Here is a 21,287-nt window from a genome sequence, read left to right on the forward strand (position 1 = left end):
GATACTTATACGAAAATCCATTAAATCCAGAACCATACGCTTGCCAGAATAATAAGATTAGATAGGTATAATCCCCTTAGGATTCTTCTGAGCCTTTTCCTTATTATAGTAAGTATAGCGGGCACTTATCCAAGCGTAGTTATTACGGGATAGGCCATGCCAAATACGTCTTATATACTCAAATATAGTATTAAAGGCTATTATATAGGTTATTAGTATAAAAATTAGTAAATTTAAGGAGTATTTACCTGTATATATTAATTTCTTATAAATAGTAATTAAAACCTCAAAGGTATTATTATAGTAAAAGATATACCGGGCTAGAATAATCTTATTATAGCGGGTATCGTAGTATTCCTTACGATATACCTGATTATCCTGAAGCTTGTATAATTAGGATTTGTACTTAATATTAGCCTAGTAATACTTCTCTGCTTTTATTCTACTAAGAAGTAAAGTATCAGGATTTTGTAACTACTATCTAATATCTATATACTTCCTAGTAATAAGAATTTTCCTACTACTGCCCTTAGTAAGCCTTTGATTCCATATAGCTTTGTCTTTAGCAGACCAATTATTAGTAGGGTCTTTAGTAATAGGAGAGGGCAAAAACTGAGTATTAGAGGAACGTACTCCTGGTATAGTAATATCAAAATATTGCTCTACTCGGCTATAGATACGTTAATGAGGTATATATAGGGCTAGAGATAAACGAAGAATTAAAAGAGATATATTGGAAATAAGGTAATTAATTAGGAGGTATATAGAATTAGTAATTATACTTGGAAAGTAGGTGCTTATACTATGAACTATATACTATAAACTATATCTAGATAGTAAAAAGGGAGCAGAGGCCCTATATATATCTAGAAGCTCTAGAGAAGTATCTTTACCCCTATTATATACTAAGAACTAAAGGGTTTCAGCTATTAGTCTTAAGGATATATTATTATATACTGAGAACTAAAGGGTTTTAGCCATTAGTCTTAAGGATATATTATTATATACTGAGAACTAAAGGATTTCAGCCATTAGTCTTGAGGATATATTATTATATACTGAGAACTAAAGGATTTCAGCCTCCTTAGCCCCGAAACCCCAATATTATGCGATTAATTAATCGGCCATTTGATTAATTAATCGGCCCCCTTATTAATTAATCGGGACCTACTATAGCTTGCGAATCGTATTCCATTTCCTATTAATTAATGGGAGCTATAATTAATTAATCGGAAGGCCAATTAACTATTTATAGCACCCGATTAGTAAACCGCTCGTATTAATAAACGGGCGTGAATAGCTCGAGATTTATTTTATTTATTAAATTATTATATTAGTTATTTAGTAACTTTCCTAGTTTTATTATTAAGCAAGTAAACTCTACCTAGAATACCAGAAATAGCTTATTTCTTTATCTCAGGTACTAGTATACCTCTTTTATTTCCTAGTACTTTATCTCTTTACTTTACTATAAGCTTACTAAAGAATCTTAAAGATCTATTTAATAATTAAGATCTATCTGACTAATTCAGGTTCTAGTTAATTATAAATAAAGTTATAGGTATCTCCGGTAGCTAATTATATTATATAAGTAATTTTTAGTAGTTTATTATTAAATTTAGAAAAGTTCTATATTAGTTTATTCCTTATATTAAATATCTAATTATTAATCTAGTAATTATTCTTACTTATAAATAGGGCGGGATTCTTAATTCTAATAAGCTATAATTAATTACTATAGACTAAAAGCAGGAGGAAGCCTTAGTATTAGTCCCTAAATAGTTCTCCTAATAGGAATCTATAGTATTTCTAAATATCTACTTACTTAAATCTTTACTTTATTACTTCTTCTTATACTAGTCTTTCCCTTATACGAAATTAACTAGTAATTGCCTCTAGCTTATTAACTTTCTTAGTAAGTTAGTTAATATATAAGTAGAATTTCTAATAGTATTCCGCTTATTTATTAGTTATAAGGCAATATTTATTAATAAGATTATCCCGTATAAGTAATTTCTGCTAGATCTTATCTATTTTTGAAGTATTTATACTAATTTTGAGTTCTAAGTTAGCTAGCCGCTCTTTAATACCTTTTTCCGGAATAGTATTATAATAGCTTTCCTAGTAATATGGGTTTATAATATTAAAGTTTGGCTCCTCCGTTTTATTATACTAGGGCCTCTTGTCTAATATACCCATAGTAGTAGTACTTGGCCCCGGGCCATTTATAATAGCTTTAGAAAGGGTATTAGCTATAAAAATAAGTACTAAGTAAGTTCTTCTTATTTAATATTAGCGAATTATAACTAATTATTATCTTGTCTAATTTTAAGTTAGTAGACTAAAACCGACTATTATCTTTTCTTGTTTTAAATTAGTAAACTATTACTAATTCTTCCTATATCAGGAAAGAAGGCCGGTTCTTTTACTCTTATTAGTATTAAGGGAATATTATTTGCTCTAGTTAAGGGTCAGGCTCCGAGGTTAATTAAGTTATAAAGAATATTATACTTCTAGTTAAGCTCTCTAGTTCTTTATAATTCGAGGAGGTTATTAAATATTAAAAGCAGTATTCTGTTTTTGCTTTCTAAGAATAAATACGGGTCCTTTACTAGTAGTATTATATTGCCTCTATAAGCCAAGTCAAGTAAACTTAGTATTATATAATAGTAGAATTAATATAATAATTAAAGACTCAAAGTTTAAAGAATCTCATATATTAGAAAATACTAAGCTATGAAATAAAATAGGGAGAATGCCTCGATCTTTAGTATTATTCCGTTCAAGTAATTCCGGCTTAGCTTTATTTTGTACCTGTTTCCGATATCCTGTCCTTAGCAGATTATGCCCTTATACCAGCCGTTATAAATAGCAGGAATAAAGAAATAAAATAAGGCTTAAAGATCTAAGATTCTAGTATCTTATAGAATCTAAAGCTAAGGAGAAAAGAAGTAAGGTATAGTAGTAGATAAGTAAGTAGCCAAGACTACTAAAATACCGAGCTTGATTTGAATCTTAGCTTAATATTACGGATACGGCATTTAGGGCTTGGAAAGCAAGGTAGAAGGTCTCTTATAAAGATAATTTAAAGCTAAGGAAAAGAAAGCTAGAATACAGGAGGCTGTGGGCTTAAGTATACTCATAATACGCTAGCCCCTAAGGGGCCTAGCGTCCTAAATATCTCTATATGCATTCCTATACTAGCTATTAGGTAACTATATTAGGTAACCAGAACGTGGAAACTAGAACTATAATACTTAATACCTTAGCTAAAACCTTAGCTAAAACCAACCCGTAATACTTATATAATACTAGCTATTATATTTTTACTTATTTTTCAAAAACTCTAATAACTTAAGAATTAATTAATGAATTCTTTTAATTACTTAAGGCTTTATAAAGAAATAAATATTTCAAAATATATATAAGTATTATATAAAGTTATTAATATAATATAAAACAATACTATTATTAAATTAAATTAGCTTTTATATAATATTGTTTTATTAAAATTCTATTAATTATTAATAAAGTTATAGTGTTTTGAAGTTAATGGTAGTATATAGTCACGTAACAACCACGTATCGGGACCATTTCTATTACTACTCGATACAGAAAACACTATTAAAACAATAATGCAAATTTTCGGAAATACCCCATTTACCTCACTCTATCTCACGTTATAGAGCTTCTAGCTAACCTCACAAGGCTATGACAGAGAATTTACATTACATAATACGCTTATGCGCTCGTCGAAAGATATAATATTCAGATACATATATGGCAAGACGCGATTCGACCCCGTTAATGAGCCCTCATACGAAGTCCTTGGACAAGCCTTTATAGCCTACCTCTTCTAAGCAAGTAAAATAGCTCGAAAAGTAGTTCTAAGAAAAGGAGTACCTTTACAAGCACTTTTATCGAGTACTTCTAGAAGCTTTCGATGCGTCGAGTCAATCCATGGAACCTCAGAGCGTTTATATATATACCCGGCGTATTTATAGTATCTCGTGGCAGAAGACTACGAGTAAGCCAACCATTTGCCCTTGTCGGGAGGCACAATACCCCATACATATCGTTACCTAGCTATATTTGTCCTTTTACGCATTGCAGGGAGGTGCCAGGACGGCGAGGGATAAGGGGAGGAGAGGAAGGGAGGGAGGGGGTGAGGTGTTACGTCAGGACAGGAGAGGGTATTCTTCAGCTCCTTTTTCCCATAGGGTTTTGGAGCTATTTACTAAAGCCCAGGACCTCTTTTGCACGCGTCTTCTTGTTAACAAGAAGTGGATTAGTCAGCGAAAACATTACCTGAGGTTAGAACTCATGTAGTTAGTCCCCGCATGGGCCTTTTCAGGCCTAGAACGGAGTATGAATAAAACAAACAAACAAACAAACACTACTCGATACACTGCCGCGAACAAGATACCTCAATCGATCCTTATTGAAACACTCTACCAACGCCAAACAAATCCATCGCCATTAGTTTTACCATTATCCTCGCGCCGATGCCACTTAACTAGACCACCCCGAACACTTTATGATATCTCACAAGACTCCAAGGTCTGCCGGGGTGATACGAAAACCATTTTCAAGTTCATCTTCCAATGGCACCACAACTCGCTCATAGACCAGCTTCCTGAAACCTTCATCGTCGAGACTGAAACTGTCTTCAGTGCCAACGTAGTCGACATTCAGACAGGCCTGGATTGCACTCCGGTAACCTTCGTACAGGTCGTCTCCCATCTTTTCCAACAGCTTTTCGGCTGTGATCCAATTTGTGTTAATGCCCTCCATGCCGTTTTCCATATCATCCTCTTCCCACAAAGATTCAATTGGCTTTGCCATATAGAGCTCCAGAAGCAAGATTCCAAGGGACAGAAGAGCTGGGCTTGGATGGCTATACATATTTCCTGACGCTTCTTCTGCAGTTTCAGACAAGGGCTCGAACTGCGTGACAAGATATGGCCTCATCAAATCTGGGCCCATAGTGGTCGCGAAGAAGTTGACATGCTCCTTGTTCCAGTTGTTCGACAACCAAGGACTTTCGCAGTAATGGAGGATAGCGTGGGCAAGAACCACCGCTAGAATCCTACTTTCCTTCAATTTCAATTTCAGTCTCGACTCAGAATCTCCAAGCAGAGTCTTGAGTGGGATTCCAATCTCCGGCCTGAGGACAACACGACTCCTGGTTGGTCTCGTTTGCCAGAGTCTCTCTCCGTCAAACACAAGCTCTAGACTGTAGTTGTGTTCATAAGCCTCTTTGATCAGTGTACAGACGGACTCGGTGTCAATATAACGGCGTGGGCCCTCAGAACCGAGCCTGTGCTCAACGAGGTGTTCAACGAGGTCTTGCGCGTCCACAAACCTGACGAGTGGTCTGGTTTTTGTTTCCCCTCTGCTAATATTCGATCTGATTTAGCCTTTTTCAGGAGGAATGGAGGGGCTTTCTGGAGTAATTACCTGTCGAGAAGAATGCTAATTCTGCTTTCTAGCCAAATCTCCTTTTCTGGATCTTCACTCCTCATGGACACCAACAGGTCAAGATGGATTGCGGAGTCTGCCTTCTCTGGACTCATCAGACACTTCAAAAGACCCAATCTAGCCTCATGAGGCGACGGGCAAGGGCAGGTCCAGTGGTGTCGGGCAATCCTTTGGTGTGCATCCTGGGACATTCTACGAGACGTGTTCGTAGGAGGTCGTGCCTTCCGCAGAGAGGTCTTCTTTGCTGCATCAATAATGCCAGCGGGATGGCCGTGGACAAATCGTTCCAATTTCTTGTTGCACTTAGAAATCCTCTTGATGTTTTTGGCACGGCGTTCTCCTTTGGTCGTGAACTGGAATCGAGCACGGAGGTCATGGATTGTCACGCCATTGGCCATGTCTTCGCGAAACCCTTCAAGCTTCTTGAAAAGACACGGCGAGCAAGTCTATAGTTTATCAGCCGCGTCAGTGTTGGTGCTATCTCCGGGGGTCAGTAACTTACCACGTCGGACTTGATAAAGCGAAAGGATCTCTCGCTCACGACTTCCTCCAAGGATTTTAGCAGACGGCTTAGAATGTCTGTGAAGGCCATCTCTGCATCGCCTCCAAGCCTTGTCCTTAATGCGGTGCTGACACATTCCTGCTTCCATTCTCCTCGATCAAGGTCCAACAGCCGATCTCTTTGGCTTTCGTCGAGCGTCGCGAGATCGGTGATCAAGGATCTTAGAGTATGTCCGAGCAAAGCTACCTCATCATGAAGCTCTGACAGAAAGTCTTCAAGCTCCTCGTCTCTGGCCTTCCCAGACACAATTGTTCTAGCCTTGCCATATGCTTTTCTGTGGTATTCAGTTGCCGTAACCACCAATGGCACCAGAGCGAAGGCGAGCTCGAGACCAATAATCATCGCGACGTCTCGTTCCTACAATGGATAGCTTTCTGAAGAGGAGGCTCGAGGTGAGCTGGGAAGTCACAGAAAGGTGTGCAGATGCGGGATCAAGGTCTATGATTCCAGGCAGCGGGGGTGGCACATAAATGCGCCCGAGAAATACGAGAAGGATCACGGGCGCCTGAGAGACAGTCTCATTGAATGCCGCAGCACCCCCACGAAACACATCTGTTGTGTTACTGTAATCAACTGGATATCCAGCATCCGGGTACCACCCTTGAAGCACAGCATGCATCAGTGAACTAACAGCCCTCATGATGGTGTGCAGCACGAGGCTGCGGCTAACTCTCCCTTCCCGCAGCTCAGCAAGGTCTTGCTTTTATTCCAGCAAACGGAAATTCGGCTCTTTTCCTTCGTCCGTCTTTCGTCAGCGTATTGTTTTTGCTGCTGCAAGAGATGGAGTCTTTTGAGATTCGCAGACGAGCTGATGAATGTCTCTCAGACTTCGATGCGCTTGTTGCTGTTCAACCCACAGCCGACGACCGCCGCAACACAGATGATCTCAATGAGGAAGAGCAAAGAGCACGGTTTCTGATCTGGTCAGCGAATATTGGAGTCTTCGCAGATGGGCATGCATCTCTCGACTATAGACTGCGAAACAGTCTAGAAGCCAGAAAGCTAATGCTAGACCTTTTGAGGAGTCTCAAGACTTATCTCCGACGAGGTCAACAGCGCTCCCTCATCTAAGATATAAAACGATTCGCTGATGCCCCTACAGCAACGGACACTGTCAGACAGATTGACGGAATTGAAGATCAGTTAATTTCACAATCTAGTTCTGAAGATAGCTTCAGTAGCGATAGTTTCCAGCGAAAGTCAACAACTTCAGTCTTGTCTTCGTCATATCATGGCTCAACTGCAGAAACGGATGACTCGCTTTCAGTATCGATTGATCAGGACCGAACTCCTTTCGAGCAACGGCTCTATGGAGTCGAACAGGCTATCGACCGCTTATATCGACTATCCGTGGCTCTTCGACGGCCTTCAATCATAAGCCAGAATGCAAAGGCTGCGAATTTCGTAATCAAGGACGAAGAGGGTAACGATATCGGCGAACAATTCGCTGAATTTGCATTCAAGTGGATCACTCATCAATTCCCCGATGCAGCTCCAGCAATTCGTAAACGACTTGCGAAGTCAGTCACCTTGCGCAGGAAACGCTTTCTATACCGCCAAAGTCATCAAAAGAAACTAAGTACAAAATCGTATCTTTCCCCGCCACCACTAGCGGAAAGGTCACCTTCACCAGGACTGGATGCAGAGTCAACGGTCATAGCTAGGACTATCATCGAAAGTCCAGCTCAAGGTAATTATGATAAGCAAAATATGCTCCTCAAGCCAAGGTTGCCTTCACAGACGTCTGCTTCGAAAGTCTCGGGGAAGTTCAAGACTGAAGATGTCTTCGAACCGTCCGCATCGAGAGCTCCCACAGTGTTCTCTAGTACCGGTACTCAACAAGCCGCCATAGCAATACCCGACCCCCCAAAACTGTTGCCCGGCAGTAAGGAATTTGAATGCCCCTATTGCTGTATGATGCTTCCTATGAAGGAGTCCACGCCGGTGCATTGGAGGTCAGCGGCCTACTCAGTCAGGTGAAGCTTCGCTAACGCAAAATTGCGGCAGGCGTCATCTCTTGAACGACCTCGAACCTTATGTATGCGTTTTCGAAGATTGTAAGGATTCACATAGGTTGTTCAGAGACCGAGCCTCGTGGCTATCCCACATGCAAGAGACACATACAAAACAATGGACCTGCACGGCGGCAGGCCATGAGGTCTCTATATTTGAAACTGAAGAAGACTTCGAACATCACATGCGATCGGATCATGCAGGAGGCTTCAAAGAGGCACAGCTACCCTGGTACAAGAAACGCAGCCAAGGTCCATCTGCAAGCACATTCACTGCATGCCCTCTTTGTGGCTACGAACCAACCGAGGATAAACTGGTAACTCTCGCCGTCGCAAAGGAATCGGACCGCAATCAGAAATATAAGCGTGGCAAAGCCATCTCCGAAGACATTGCTAAACATTTGGCTTCTCACTTGCAGGCTCTCTCGATGAAAGCTCTACCGTGGCAAGAAACTGAGGAGGAGGCGCCAAGTGAGAAATCAGCATCGAAGCATGCGAATGAGGGACATGAAAACGACGATGACAATAGGTCGTCTCTTTTTCTACTTGGCGACCATACACCAGATACACCCCTCCAATTTGATGACGTTCCTGAAGATATTCAGCCAATCGAATTGGAAACTGAAGCCTACGAAACCACTGATAATGATCATATTCCGAAGTCTTACGAGGAGGAATGGGGCTTTCTCCGACGACGTGAATACTATGGCCACGATAGAGATCCAATTCTTCAGAAACTACTTAGAAAATTATACCTCGACTCTTCGTCAATGGAAGATCCCCACACAGGCCCAGTCTTACCCGTCTATATGATGCCGCCGACTCCTCTCAACAAGAACTTCTTTGGCCGCGAGTGGGCTTTGAATGCAATCAGTGCAGAACTCTGCCCGAGGACTATTACTAGACTAGCGGATGGGAAAGCAGTAACGTACCCACTCACGTTTGCAATCTGCGCTCCTGGTGGAATGGGCAAGACCCAAGTGGCGATCCAATTTGCGCTCACACACCATAAAGACTTCGACGCAATTTTCTGGGTCAACGCAGACAGCGTTAATGAGATGGCTCAGGGATTTCAGCGGATTGCCCTACTTCTTGGTCTCGTTCCAGAAGGCTCCGCAGATGCGAATGACCTCCTATATACTCGTGAGGCAGTCAAACGCTGGCTCGTGAATCCACGAGCCCGTGACAGCGACGGTGACAGACGGTCCAGGAAGCGGGTGTCTTGGCTGTTGATCTACGACGGAGTACAAGACCCAGATATTCTCAACGATTACTGGCCGTATGATGGGCCTGGTTCTGTCCTCATCACCAGCCGCAACCCTTTCTCCTGGACAAAGTCACTGCCACTTAAACCGTTCAATTCCGACGAAGCTATTGCTTTTCTGTTAAAGTTAACAGGGAGAGAGATATCTGACGTTGAACGAAAAAGTGTGGGTAATGTCAGCGCACGATTAGGCGGACTGCCTCTCGCATTGACCCAGATGGCTAGTATCATGGTCACGAAGCAGCTTAGTTTCAGCCAATTCCTTGATTCTTACAACGAGAGAGAAAGCCAACGAGAGCTGTTGCAGTTTCAGACGGATCTCAAAGGGGGCAGCAGCTACGCACATACTGTTGCCTCGGTGTGGGCGTTCGAGAACCTCTCACACGGAAAGAAGTTGTTAAATGTATTGTCGATGATCGATCCGGACTGTATCCCAGAGCGGCTGCTTACCACTGCCATGAATGCGATTGACCTTCCTGGCTACCCCACTTCAATCGAGGAATACCAGATTGCAAGAGGGGAGCTTCTTGCTTGTTCCCTTGTAACGGGCAACAAAGAGGAGCATAAATTGTTTATTCATCGACTCATTCAAGATGTTGCGAGAGCGCGGATGGGGCATGCAGAGTTCCGACAAACATTCGTTGCTTGCGTGAAGCTGATTACATCCATTTGGCCGTTCGAGAGCTTTGCGTGGCGTCATGGCATCGCACGCTGGCCCAGTTGTGAGGAGCTGTTTCCGCATATTACTAGGCTGAAAGATCTCTTCCCTGCGGTTCTCCCCTCATCGGGGAGTTCAAATAACTACCATTTTGCCAGACTACTTACCGATGCTGGCTGGTAAGCTTCATTTTCCATCCAAAGCCCCACCTTGCTAAAGAAAGTCAGGTATCTTCATGAGCGTGGGAAATCAATCGACTCGAACTTGTTCAATAACATGGCTCAGTCAATCTGCGAGTCACTCAAATTCCGACTTTATGAGCAGTCTGGTGCCTTCTCTGATCATGGCGTCACACACGCTGAGCTGAACTACACACTTGCTGAACTTTACCACAACCGAGGCTGCATTGCCAGTGACGCCAACGACGCTGTTGAAGCGATGAAGAACCTCAAGAGCTTCCACGATATGATGCAGAAGGAACTTGACGAGAAGACTCAACGCACTGATATGCGACTCGGTCTTGCTTGCAATGAACTTGGTAATGCTTACATGCTCAAGGAAGATTGGGTAGAAGGCGAAAGATACTTCCTGAGGTCCATCGAATTACTCGAAAAGTTGGACGACTTTGAGCCAATATTGATATCCCTCCCCTTGGTCAATCTCGGCTATGCATACTGGTTACAAGGTAGATTGGACGAGGCGGTCGCTGTCCTGGTGCATGGAGCAAGTGCTCGTGAGGAAAAATACGGCGACAATGATCGAATCTCATTTATGTAAGTCATTCCATTCTATCCCATCTTGACTGCATGATCTAACCTGTCTTTCCAACAGCTCAGGACGATTTTACCATGCACTTGGAAACGTAACTTACGACCAAGGCTCCATGGAAGACAGTCTCGGCTACCACCGTAAAGCCCTAATCCACTACAAGTCTACCCTTGGCAACATTCACCACCGCACCGCAGCCGTCTTTGTCAAAGTAGCCGAGCATAACATTCGTATTCACCAGTACGAAATGGCTGTAGCTCTGTTGGACCAGGCGCTAAGGGCATACTCGATGTCGAATAACTACGTACCTGAAAAGGCTCGTGCTTCGTTCAAAAAATCACACGCACTACGTTCCCTGCGCATGATTGACGAGGCAGATAAAGAGATTCGCATGTGCTTCCGAGTATATGCTGGGCTTGTCGCGGAGAAGAACGTCTTGACGGGGAAGAAGACGATTTCGAAGACGAGGGCCGAGGACCTTATCGATAAAGACTTCGATGATTTAGTGGCATTTTGGTCTAAATAAGCTGTTGATGAACTAGGCGTAAGATGTTTGATACGGCGTTCTTTATTTCTTGCCTGTAGTGTAAAAAGTTTTCTTACTTGATTTCTAAAATCCGGGAGGGCGGCATCCCAAATCTTTATAGGAGCAGGGAGGATAGAGGCGGCTAATGCATTCTGATTATGCTACCATCTATGCGAGGATGCTAGGCTGCTGTGTTTTAATCAGAAATCTCGTACCAACCCAACTTTCCGGGTTCCTAAGTGCGTTCAAATACCCATGTAAATAATTTCCTGCCCTCCTAATACACAATCACCTTGCCATCACGAAATATTAGCTCTGTAAACCAGAAATGCAAAGCCAAATTACCCCAGAAGAAGTCGCTGAAAACAACACCTAATGTTTTAGGAGAGAAATACCCAGAGTCAATAGTACTATTCAACAGCACTATCAGGGGGAGTAGATCTGGTGACTGGGGAGAAGACAATTATCTAAAAGAGAGTTAACCTCTAGTCGGGCACGAAAATGACTCCTTTGGGCGGACTATACGGTGTGTTAAATGAGTAGAGTAGAGTAGTGGATCCTGCTCATACTCTACTCAGCCAAGATATGTCCTACTTATACTCTACTTAATACTCATTAAATATATACTTAAGTAATTTAAGTAACTTAAGTAATAAGTTGCGTGCAAGCATATATTATAGTAAGGGAATTCCTTAGCCTAATTATTAGTTTTAAACTTACTTTAAAAGGCCTTAATATATCTAAGGGTAAGTAAAAGCCAAAGCAATCCTTATATATTCCTTTTTTCTTTAATTTACTATTTAAAAGTTATATATTTTAAATAATATATTATTATTATGAATTTTTACTAGTATATTAAATAGTATTAAAGAAATTTTAATAAAAAAGATAATAAAGATAAGAGAAAGTAATAAAGAAAAGAATTAGATAGTATTTATAATATAATAAGAAATATTTATTAAAATATACTATATAATAAGCTATTTAAACTATTTAAGTATTTTACTTTACTTAACTTATATTTAGTTAGGGAAGGCTTGCTAATACTTTACTTACTATTTAATAAGTATTTACTTAAGTAATTTAAATAGTTTAAGTATTTCTTTAATATACTAATTATTTCTCTTTCTTTAAAAGAATTAAGAATATTCTAACTATTCTAATAATACCATATAAGAAATACTATATCTTTCTATAGTTTCTTAATAATAAAAAGAATATAAGGCACGTAATAATAGGATAATAAATAAATAGTTAAAATAAATAAGCTACGAAGTAATACTTATAAATATAACTAATTCCAAGAATTAATTCTAATAAAAAACTAATTAATACCTCTTTCCAAAGCTAGAAATATCTCCCTATATATTTCCTAGTACTTAGTTAAGCCTATAAAGCACTTTATTTAACTAGGAAATATAATTTCATATAATTTATATAATTCTAATTATAAGCTTTACCTAAAATAGGAAATTAGATCTATAATATCTAATATCTATTTATATACTATTATATATATCTATTATATTAACTTCTTTTCTGGGCCCTTATTCCTAAGAGGCCTAAGAAAACTATAAATAGCTTTATAAATAATTCCCTAAAACCTTTCCGGCTATTACTTCTTTCTAAAAACTTCCTATAATTACCCTATTATTATATTAGGTAATAGACTTAAGAATATAGTTTACTAATCCTGCCTAGCTAATTTATAAATTATCCCTAGTAATTTCCTCTTATAAAAGTAATATAAATATAGTATATATTATTAGATAAAAAGCTTTTCCGGTCTTCTAATTAGTTTATAAATCCTAACTTAGCCTCTATTTATAAATAAATTATTACTTTATAAGCCTAAAAGCTTAGAAAAATTAATCCAATCTTCTAATTTATTTATAAATTCCTTTTTTGGAATTTTCTAAATATTTCTAGTATAAAGCTAGTTCCAAATTTATAATTACTATTTAGAGAAAAAATATTATAAAAAGGCCTCTCTTTTCCTACTAACTAATTTTCTCTTTTCTTAACTATAATATTATATCTAGTTCCTTTTTATTTCTTGCTTTTCTTCTTTAAGCCTTCTTTAAGCTTCTTTAAGTTTCTTTAAGCTTTATTTAAGCTTTATTTAAGCTTTATTTAAGTTCTTTTCTAACTTCCTCTTTTATTTCTTTATTTATTAAGATAAATACTTCTTTTAGTACTTATTAGCCTATTATTACTCATTTGGCTAATACTTCTATATTCTTAATTTATTCTTATTATTTTTAATATTTCAAGAATATTACTAAGTTTCCTAACCTTATTTATATTAAAAGTAATAATTACTTAATATATAATTATAATATATATAGGGTCGCACGTGACTTAAGAGCATATAATGAACCTCGGATATTACGGGTATTAATTAGGGAAATTAGTGGCCCTTTAATATCCTAACTAATTATTATTTATATTATATATATTAGGCTTATAAATTACTAATTATATATATATTATTAGGGCCTCCTATTTAGAGGGGGCTTCCCTAGACCTTATAAAAGAAATAGAAATTAGTTTTATACTAAATTTAATACTATAGTTTTATAATATACTAATTTATTCTATTATTTTATTACCTACTAATAAATACCTTATAAGCTAATCTTTTTATCTTTAAAGAAAATAGTTTAATAAGTAATTATATCTCGGAATCTGCGAAATATATAATCTCTTACTAGAGCTATTTCTATAAAGAAAGTTAACTAGATTAACCCTAATACGGGTAATAGTAAAGGCTTATCTAATACTTTTAATAGGCTTTTTAGAAGTCTCTAAGAGCCAGTAATAATAATAGAAATAATCCCGGTAATAATTAAGATATTGAGATTAATACTCAAGTTATTATTACCTAAGCTATAAAATAGGGCTTATATACTAAAGTTAAAGCGCTTTAATAAAAGCAAGAATTAGTAAATATAATTAACTAGTATATTCTATAATTAGAGTAATATAAGAGTATTCTTAGAAATATCTTATAGTTTATTATATCTTATAGAAACTTTATTTATAAAACTATTTCTTTTTTCTTAGTAATTCTTACTAGGGAATTTCCTAAAATAAGATTAGAACTTACTTTCTTTCCTAATATAATAAGCTTTAAGAGTAATCTTAATACTATTTATTAGGAGCTATTATATAATATTCTAAAAATATATTTAGATTAAGAAAAGTTTCTTAAAATCCGGATATCTGACTTATATTATAGAAAGTTTCTTAAGAAATAGAGAATATTTGTATTTTTCTAGAAAGTAGTTTTTAGGACCTAATCTTAAACTTATAATAAATACTTTTCTAAAATTAATTTTATTATAAGTACTTTTAGGAATAAACCTTATAATATTTAGGAAGCTATAATAAAATAAAGCCTACTATTATATAAGGTTTATTAGGAGTAATTTAAGGCCTACTTAGCTAATATATTCTAAGTATTTTAAACCTATTAATAAGATATTTTTAAGAAGCTCCAAGATCTTTATTAGAAAAATAGCAAGATAATTACTAAATTATATATTCGGATAATTAGTCTTAAAGTTAACTAGAACTTATACCCTAAGTAGGACTAGGTCCGGATTCTTAATACTACTTTATCTAATTATAAGACTTATTAGATATTTATATTTATTTTCTTAGGAAATAAGATAATATTTATTTTTAAGTAATTTAAAAAAGCTTAGAAAGCAGAATATATTACTTATTTCAAATTAAGGAAAGTAAAGGCAAGGAAGTTTAGTAAGAGTAATTCTGCTCCTAAGAACTTTAATTTAGTAAATTCTAATTTATAAGGCTATTAAAAAAGAAAGAATAAGTTCTAAAAATTACATAAGAAACCCTTAGGTAATACTTTAGCCTTTTTAAGGCCTTAATAAAGTACTAGTTCTATTTCAGATATAATTTATTAGACTTATAAATAAAAAGAATATTTCTCAGGAAATATAAAGTATTTTAAGTATACTAAATAGGCTTAGTAAAACTCTAATAAGGCTAAAACTATAAAAGAATTAAGGTATCTATAAAAGCAAATTAATACTATTATTATAAAGAAGCGTTCTAGAGAAAATCTTTCTAAGAAATAAGAAAAAGAAAAGGCCAAATCTTAAATATTAATAATTTTAACTATAATAAAAAAGATATATTATTTTATATAATTATTTAAATAAGATTAATATAGCCAGAAATAAGTGCCTTAGAAATATATAATAGACTTAATAATACCGGATTAGACTATAATTTCCTTAATAATAATTAGGCTTAAAGCTAGGGCTTTATTATCTTAGCTAAGTATAACTAAGGGTTTATAACCTTTTATAGGAATAAATTTAAGGTTTATTAAGCCTATAATCTTAAGGTATTTATTATAGATAATTATAGTAAGATATGTTTTTTTAAGCTCTAGTTCTATAAATATAAGAATATTAGCTCTTATAGCCTTATTTTTAGTATAGAATTTTATAAAATAACTCTTATATAATATATAAATTATATTAAGAAATAATAAATATATATATTTATATAACCTAATAATATTAAGATCCTAATACTAAAAGAGTTTAGTAAGAAGCTTAACTAGTATCCTGAGCTAGTACCTCAAGTTTTATTCTTAATAAAAGGCAAATATAATTATCTTAGATAATAGGCTTTATATATTTATAATAATTACTAGGTCTTTACTTTATTATATAATTCTAGTAATACTAAATAAGAGTTTTTAATATAGCAAATTAATATTTTCCGGAAAGAGGCTTTAGAAATACCTATTTATTTCCGGAATAATAAATATAAAAACTTCTTAGAGGTTTTTAACTTTAATAAAGCTTTAGAATTTCCTAATCTTAGTAATATTAAATACTTTATTAATATAAATAGTATAGTCCTATATAGGCCTTTATATAATCTATTAGAGACCTAACTAGAAGTATTATATTTATATTTATAGGATATGCTTTATAAATATTAAATAAGGCCTAGTAAAAGTCTAGTAAGAATGCCTATTCTTTTTATTCCTAAAAAGAATAAAGAATTATACTTTTATATTAATTATTATAAACTTAACTAAGTTATAATTAAGAATTAGTATCTGCTTTCTTTTATTAATAAGACTCTTAACTAGCTTTAAGAAGCCAAGATTTTTATAAAGCTAGATCTTAAGAATATATATTATTAGATAAGAATTTATAAAGAACATAAGTAGAAAATAGCTTTTAGGACTTATTATAGCTATTTTAAATATTTTATAATACCTTTTGGGCTAGCTAATATACTAGCTATATTTTAAATATATATTAATATTATATTTATAAGGCTTTTAGATTATTTTATAATTATTTATTTAAATAATATCTTTATTTACTCCCGAAATAAGAATAAATATTATAATTATATTTGCTAGGTATTTGCTAAGCTATATAAAAATAACCTATTTTATAAACTTAGTAAATACGAGTTTAATATTAAGGAAGTCGAATTTTTAGGCTTTCTTATTAGAATAGAAAATATTTATATAAATTCTAAATAAGTCTATAGTATTATTAAATAGCTAGAACCAGAATTATTTTATAATATTTAAGTATTTCTTAAATTTACTAATTTCTATTATAAGTTTATTTATTATTATTCTCAGATAATTATAAGCTTAATAAATCTCTTAAAAGAAATAGAAAAGGGCCGGAAATCCGGTTTCTTTATATAAATAAATAAAGTAGCTAAAAGCTTTAAGACTTTAAAAAAAGCTTTTACTATAATACCTATTCTAGTTTATTTTAATTCTTCTAAGAAAATTCGTATTAAAACTAATATATTAAAATTCGTAATTACTAGTATTATTTTATAATAAATTAATCCTAGTAATAGCCTAAAAAAATATTAGTATCTAGTAATATTCTAGTTCCGGAAACTTTCCGGAGCTAAATATAACTATAGTACTTATAATAGGAAATTACTTATAATTATTAAAGCCTTTAAGTATTAGTACTATTATTTTAAAGAATTTAGGTTTATAATTAAGGTTATTATAGATTATAATAATCTCTAATACTTTATAGAAATAAAGTATCTAAAAAGCTATTAAGTATATTAGGTAATATATCTTATAATATATGATTTTAATATTATTTATTATAAAGGCGCCTTAAACCTAGTAAACGAACCTAGTAAAAGACCTAATTATAAAGAAAGTCCTATTAATATAACTTAGTTTCTAATTTTTTAGAATAAGTTAAAGAAAGCTTTTATAATTATAATTTAGAAATTCTTATAAATATCTAAAAAATCTTTTCTTTAAAATAGGTATTATTTAATACTTATTATATTTATAGTAGCTAAGAAGAAATATTTATTATAAGACAAGTAAATAAATTATCTTATAAATTTCTTAATTATAAAATTAGTTAAGAAATAAGATATAGGGAAATATCTTAAAGGCTTTATTATTATAGCTAAGATAATAAGGATATCTATAACTATATTACTTAATAGAACTAAAGACTTCTTAGTTTCCCGAGTTTTTAAATTAGATAATTATAAATACCTAATTCCCTATATATAAATATATATAGCTACTAAAAGAATTATAGTACTAGCTCCTCTATCTAAATTCCTTCTAGATATTATCTAGGTAATTCAGAGAAATAATTCTTAATATTAGAATATTATAAAATAAAGACTTAGTAAGAAAAATACTAAGAGAAAAGAAATCTAGAAAAATAATTTAGGCTTATTTAGGTATTATTTAAGAATTATTATATCTAATAATTCCGCTTTATATTAAGAAGTTATAAAGCTTTATTATAATAACCTAATAACTAGATATTATAAAGTAAAGAAAACTCTCGAGTTTCTTAAAAAGTTCTAGTATTAGGAAAATATAAAAGAAAATATTTATAATTATTATTAAAAATATAATATTTACTAGAAAATTAAGATAAAGAGATATTTACTATATAATCTACTTAGTAGTTTACTATAGCCTAAGAAACCCTAGAATAAAATCTCTATAAATTTTATTATAGGTCTACTATTATATAAGAACCTGGTAAAAAGTTCTAATTTTAATATAATTCTTATAATTATTAACTAGTACTCTAAAATAGTAAGATATATTATATACTATAAAACTATTAATTCTCTAGAGCTTACTAAGATTATATAGAAATATGTTTTCTTAATTTTTAGCTTCCCTAATAGAATTATTTCTAACTAAGAAATAGTATTTACTAGTTAGTTCTAGTCTATTTTCTGCTTTTACTTAATATATAAATAATATTTGAGTATAGCTTATTATTCTTAAATAAATAATTAAATAAAAAGATAGAACTAGGCCCTAGAATACTATTTAAGATATTATTATAATATCTAAAAGAATAACTAGTTTAAGAAGTTATTTTTTGCGAAATTTATATATAATAACTTAAAATATTAGGTTTTATAGAATATATTTTTATATATATATTACGAATATTATTTTTAATTTCTACAAAATCCTAAGAATAGAATTATAGGAAAGATACTAGTTATATATAGGAGACTAGAAACCCTTAAAATAAAGTAAAGAAAGCTTAAGGATTTATAATATTATATATAAAATAACTAGGAAACCTATTATAATAGGTACTAGTTAGCTAAATATTATTTTAAAAAAGCCTAAATAATATTATTAATAAGAAATATTAAACTTAAGGCAAGAAAGCTTAAGCTAAAATTTATAGGTCTATTTAGGATCCTTAAATATATTAGTAATTTAGTATATAAATTAAAATTATTAAGTATATATAATTATTTATATCTAACTTTTTATATTTTTTTTCTTAAAAAATATATAATAAAAAAGAATTAAGAGCTATATTTATATCTTTTTAGAGAATTTCCGAAATTAGTAAATAATAATAAAAAATAAGAATAAAAAATAAAAGCTATTATTAATTACTAATAAGATAATAGAAATAAGAAATAATAGTATTTAATTAAATAAAAAGCCTAGTCTAAAGATTATAATATTTAGTTATTTGCTTTTCCTAACCTTAAAAATTTTAAGAAACTTCTAAAATTATATAACTAAAATTATAGCTTAGAATTTAAAACTATTTTTTAATAACTTTTTAAGATTAAAAAGAATTCTAAACTATTAAGAAAAAGGCTACTTAAAAAAAAAAAAGAACCTAAATAACTAAAAAAAGGTCCGGAATAGTAATAAAAATATTTTTTCCCTGGATTTTTTTACTTATAAAGGTTTTCTAGGATTTTATTAAGGCTTATAAGAATTATATTTAAATTATTAGAAAAAAAATTCAGGATTAAGAAAGATTTATTATAGATAAACTAGTTATAAATATCTTAAATAAATAAATTCTAATTCTTATAAATTTCTAATTCCTAAAACAAGAATACTAAATACTAGTCCTATTTAGGACTTAGTAAAGAATTAACTAATACTTTCCGGAATTTGCTTATCTCTTAATAAGATATAATTATATTATAATAATATTAGTATTAAGAATATTAAGAGAAGTAAGTAAGGAATTTATAATTATTATATATATTTTATAAAAGGCCCGAATTTCTGAAATTAGATCCTAAATAATTATAAGTATTATATTATTAGTACTTAAAATACTAGTAATAAACTATTTAGTAATCTCAATAATAATCTCAGTAATAAGATTAATGCCTTAAAAATAGACTTTATAGTATTTTTTTAAGAAATTAGTAAGTACCTAAATATATTAGAAAGAATTTATTTTTAGGATACTAACCTAAGTAATATTATTTTCTGCCTTATTAAAATAGGAAGAAGAATTCCGAAGCTTATTAGTATTTTTCTAGTTTTTAAAAACCTAATTAATAGTATTATTTATATTAATATAATACTATTTAGAATATTTTTTAAGAAATTTCTTAAAAATTATAATAGTATTTTCCTAGAACTAGTAAGCTTCTAATAAGTAGCGAGAAATCTGAAATCATATTAGCTTTAATAAATATTAAAGCTAAAGAACTTACTAATATATAAGATTTAGAACCCTTATTATAATAGTTATAATTTTTCTTGCCAGGTATTATAATATATAAAGTAAAAGAATTAATAAGTAAATACTTGAAGTATTTCAAGTATTTACTAGTAATAGGGAAGAAGGCTATAAGGTTACTTTTATACTTATAATTATATTAGTAAATAATAAAGCTAGAAAAAGATATTATGGAATTAATTAAAAATAATTAAAGAAAACTTGGAGAAAGATAAAAGAAGAGGCTAGAAAGTAATAATAAAAGAAGTTATTATATATGTGGTTATTAGAAAGAAAAAGAGTATATAGTAATACGAAAATGTTCTTTTATAAAAGTAGAGAGCTACCTAGATTAATTACTAGTTTTCGCGCTAGTCCTAATTAGAATTTAGTATAACTAATTAATATATGCTTCTAGAAGCCCGCAAATAATTTCTAGGACCTCAGAAATATTTATATGGGTTTCTTATATAAATATTTATTAAATTCTTTCTATATAGCTATTTAGATTATTCTAATATGAGATCTAATAAGTAGTATTAATTTTGTAAGGTAATACCTTAGTACTTTGGATTAAGCTAATTAGAATACTTAGATCCTAAACGAAATCGCAATTACTAGCTAGCCTTTATATCTGAAATATAATTACTTTTCTTTCTTACTTACTTAGCCCTAATCTAATTAGATAATTTTTATATCTATTATCTAGATTATATTAGTAAAACTATTTCCCAAGATACTAGAAGTTTATATTAATTAAATAAATAATTAATTAAATATTTACTAGGATTAATAAATCTTGGGGATAAGATCCTAGGAAAAAGGTATAGTTATAATATATATAGGGTTATATGTGACTTAAGGGCATATAATAAACCTCGGATATTGCGGGTATTAATTAGGGAGATTAGTAGCCCTTTAATATCCTAACTAATTACTATTTATATTATATATATTAGGCTTATAAATTACTAATTATATATA

At 32.3% G+C, this 21,287-nt stretch overlaps 2 protein-coding genes across 2 annotated transcripts; one reads left to right on the forward strand and one right to left on the reverse strand.

Moving 5' to 3' along the window:
• Positions 1-4,218: 4,218 nt before the first annotated feature.
• On the reverse strand, positions 4,219-6,461 carry K444DRAFT_667548 (uncharacterized protein). Its single transcript, XM_024887310.1, has 3 exons — positions 5,984-6,461; positions 5,461-5,927; positions 4,219-5,398 (listed from the first exon to the last, which is right to left on the reverse strand). Exons 1-3 carry the CDS (start codon positions 6,383-6,385, stop codon positions 4,546-4,548), a joined length of 1,722 nt encoding a protein of 573 aa, XP_024730733.1. The 5' UTR covers positions 6,386-6,461; the 3' UTR covers positions 4,219-4,545.
• A 2,364-nt stretch (positions 6,462-8,825) lies between these two features.
• Positions 8,826-11,271, forward strand: K444DRAFT_540642 (uncharacterized protein; the record flags this gene model as incomplete). Its single annotated transcript, XM_024875728.1, has 3 exons — positions 8,826-10,156; positions 10,205-10,750; positions 10,809-11,271. The coding sequence occupies 3 exons, from the start codon at positions 8,826-8,828 to the stop codon at positions 11,269-11,271; spliced, it is 2,340 nt and encodes a 779-aa protein (XP_024730734.1).
• Between the last annotated feature and the right edge of the window lie 10,016 nt (positions 11,272-21,287).

This window comes from Hyaloscypha bicolor (genome assembly GCF_002865645.1).
Source record: "Hyaloscypha bicolor E unplaced genomic scaffold K444scaffold_136, whole genome shotgun sequence".
NCBI classification, from domain to species: domain Eukaryota; kingdom Fungi; phylum Ascomycota; class Leotiomycetes; order Helotiales; family Hyaloscyphaceae; genus Hyaloscypha; species Hyaloscypha bicolor.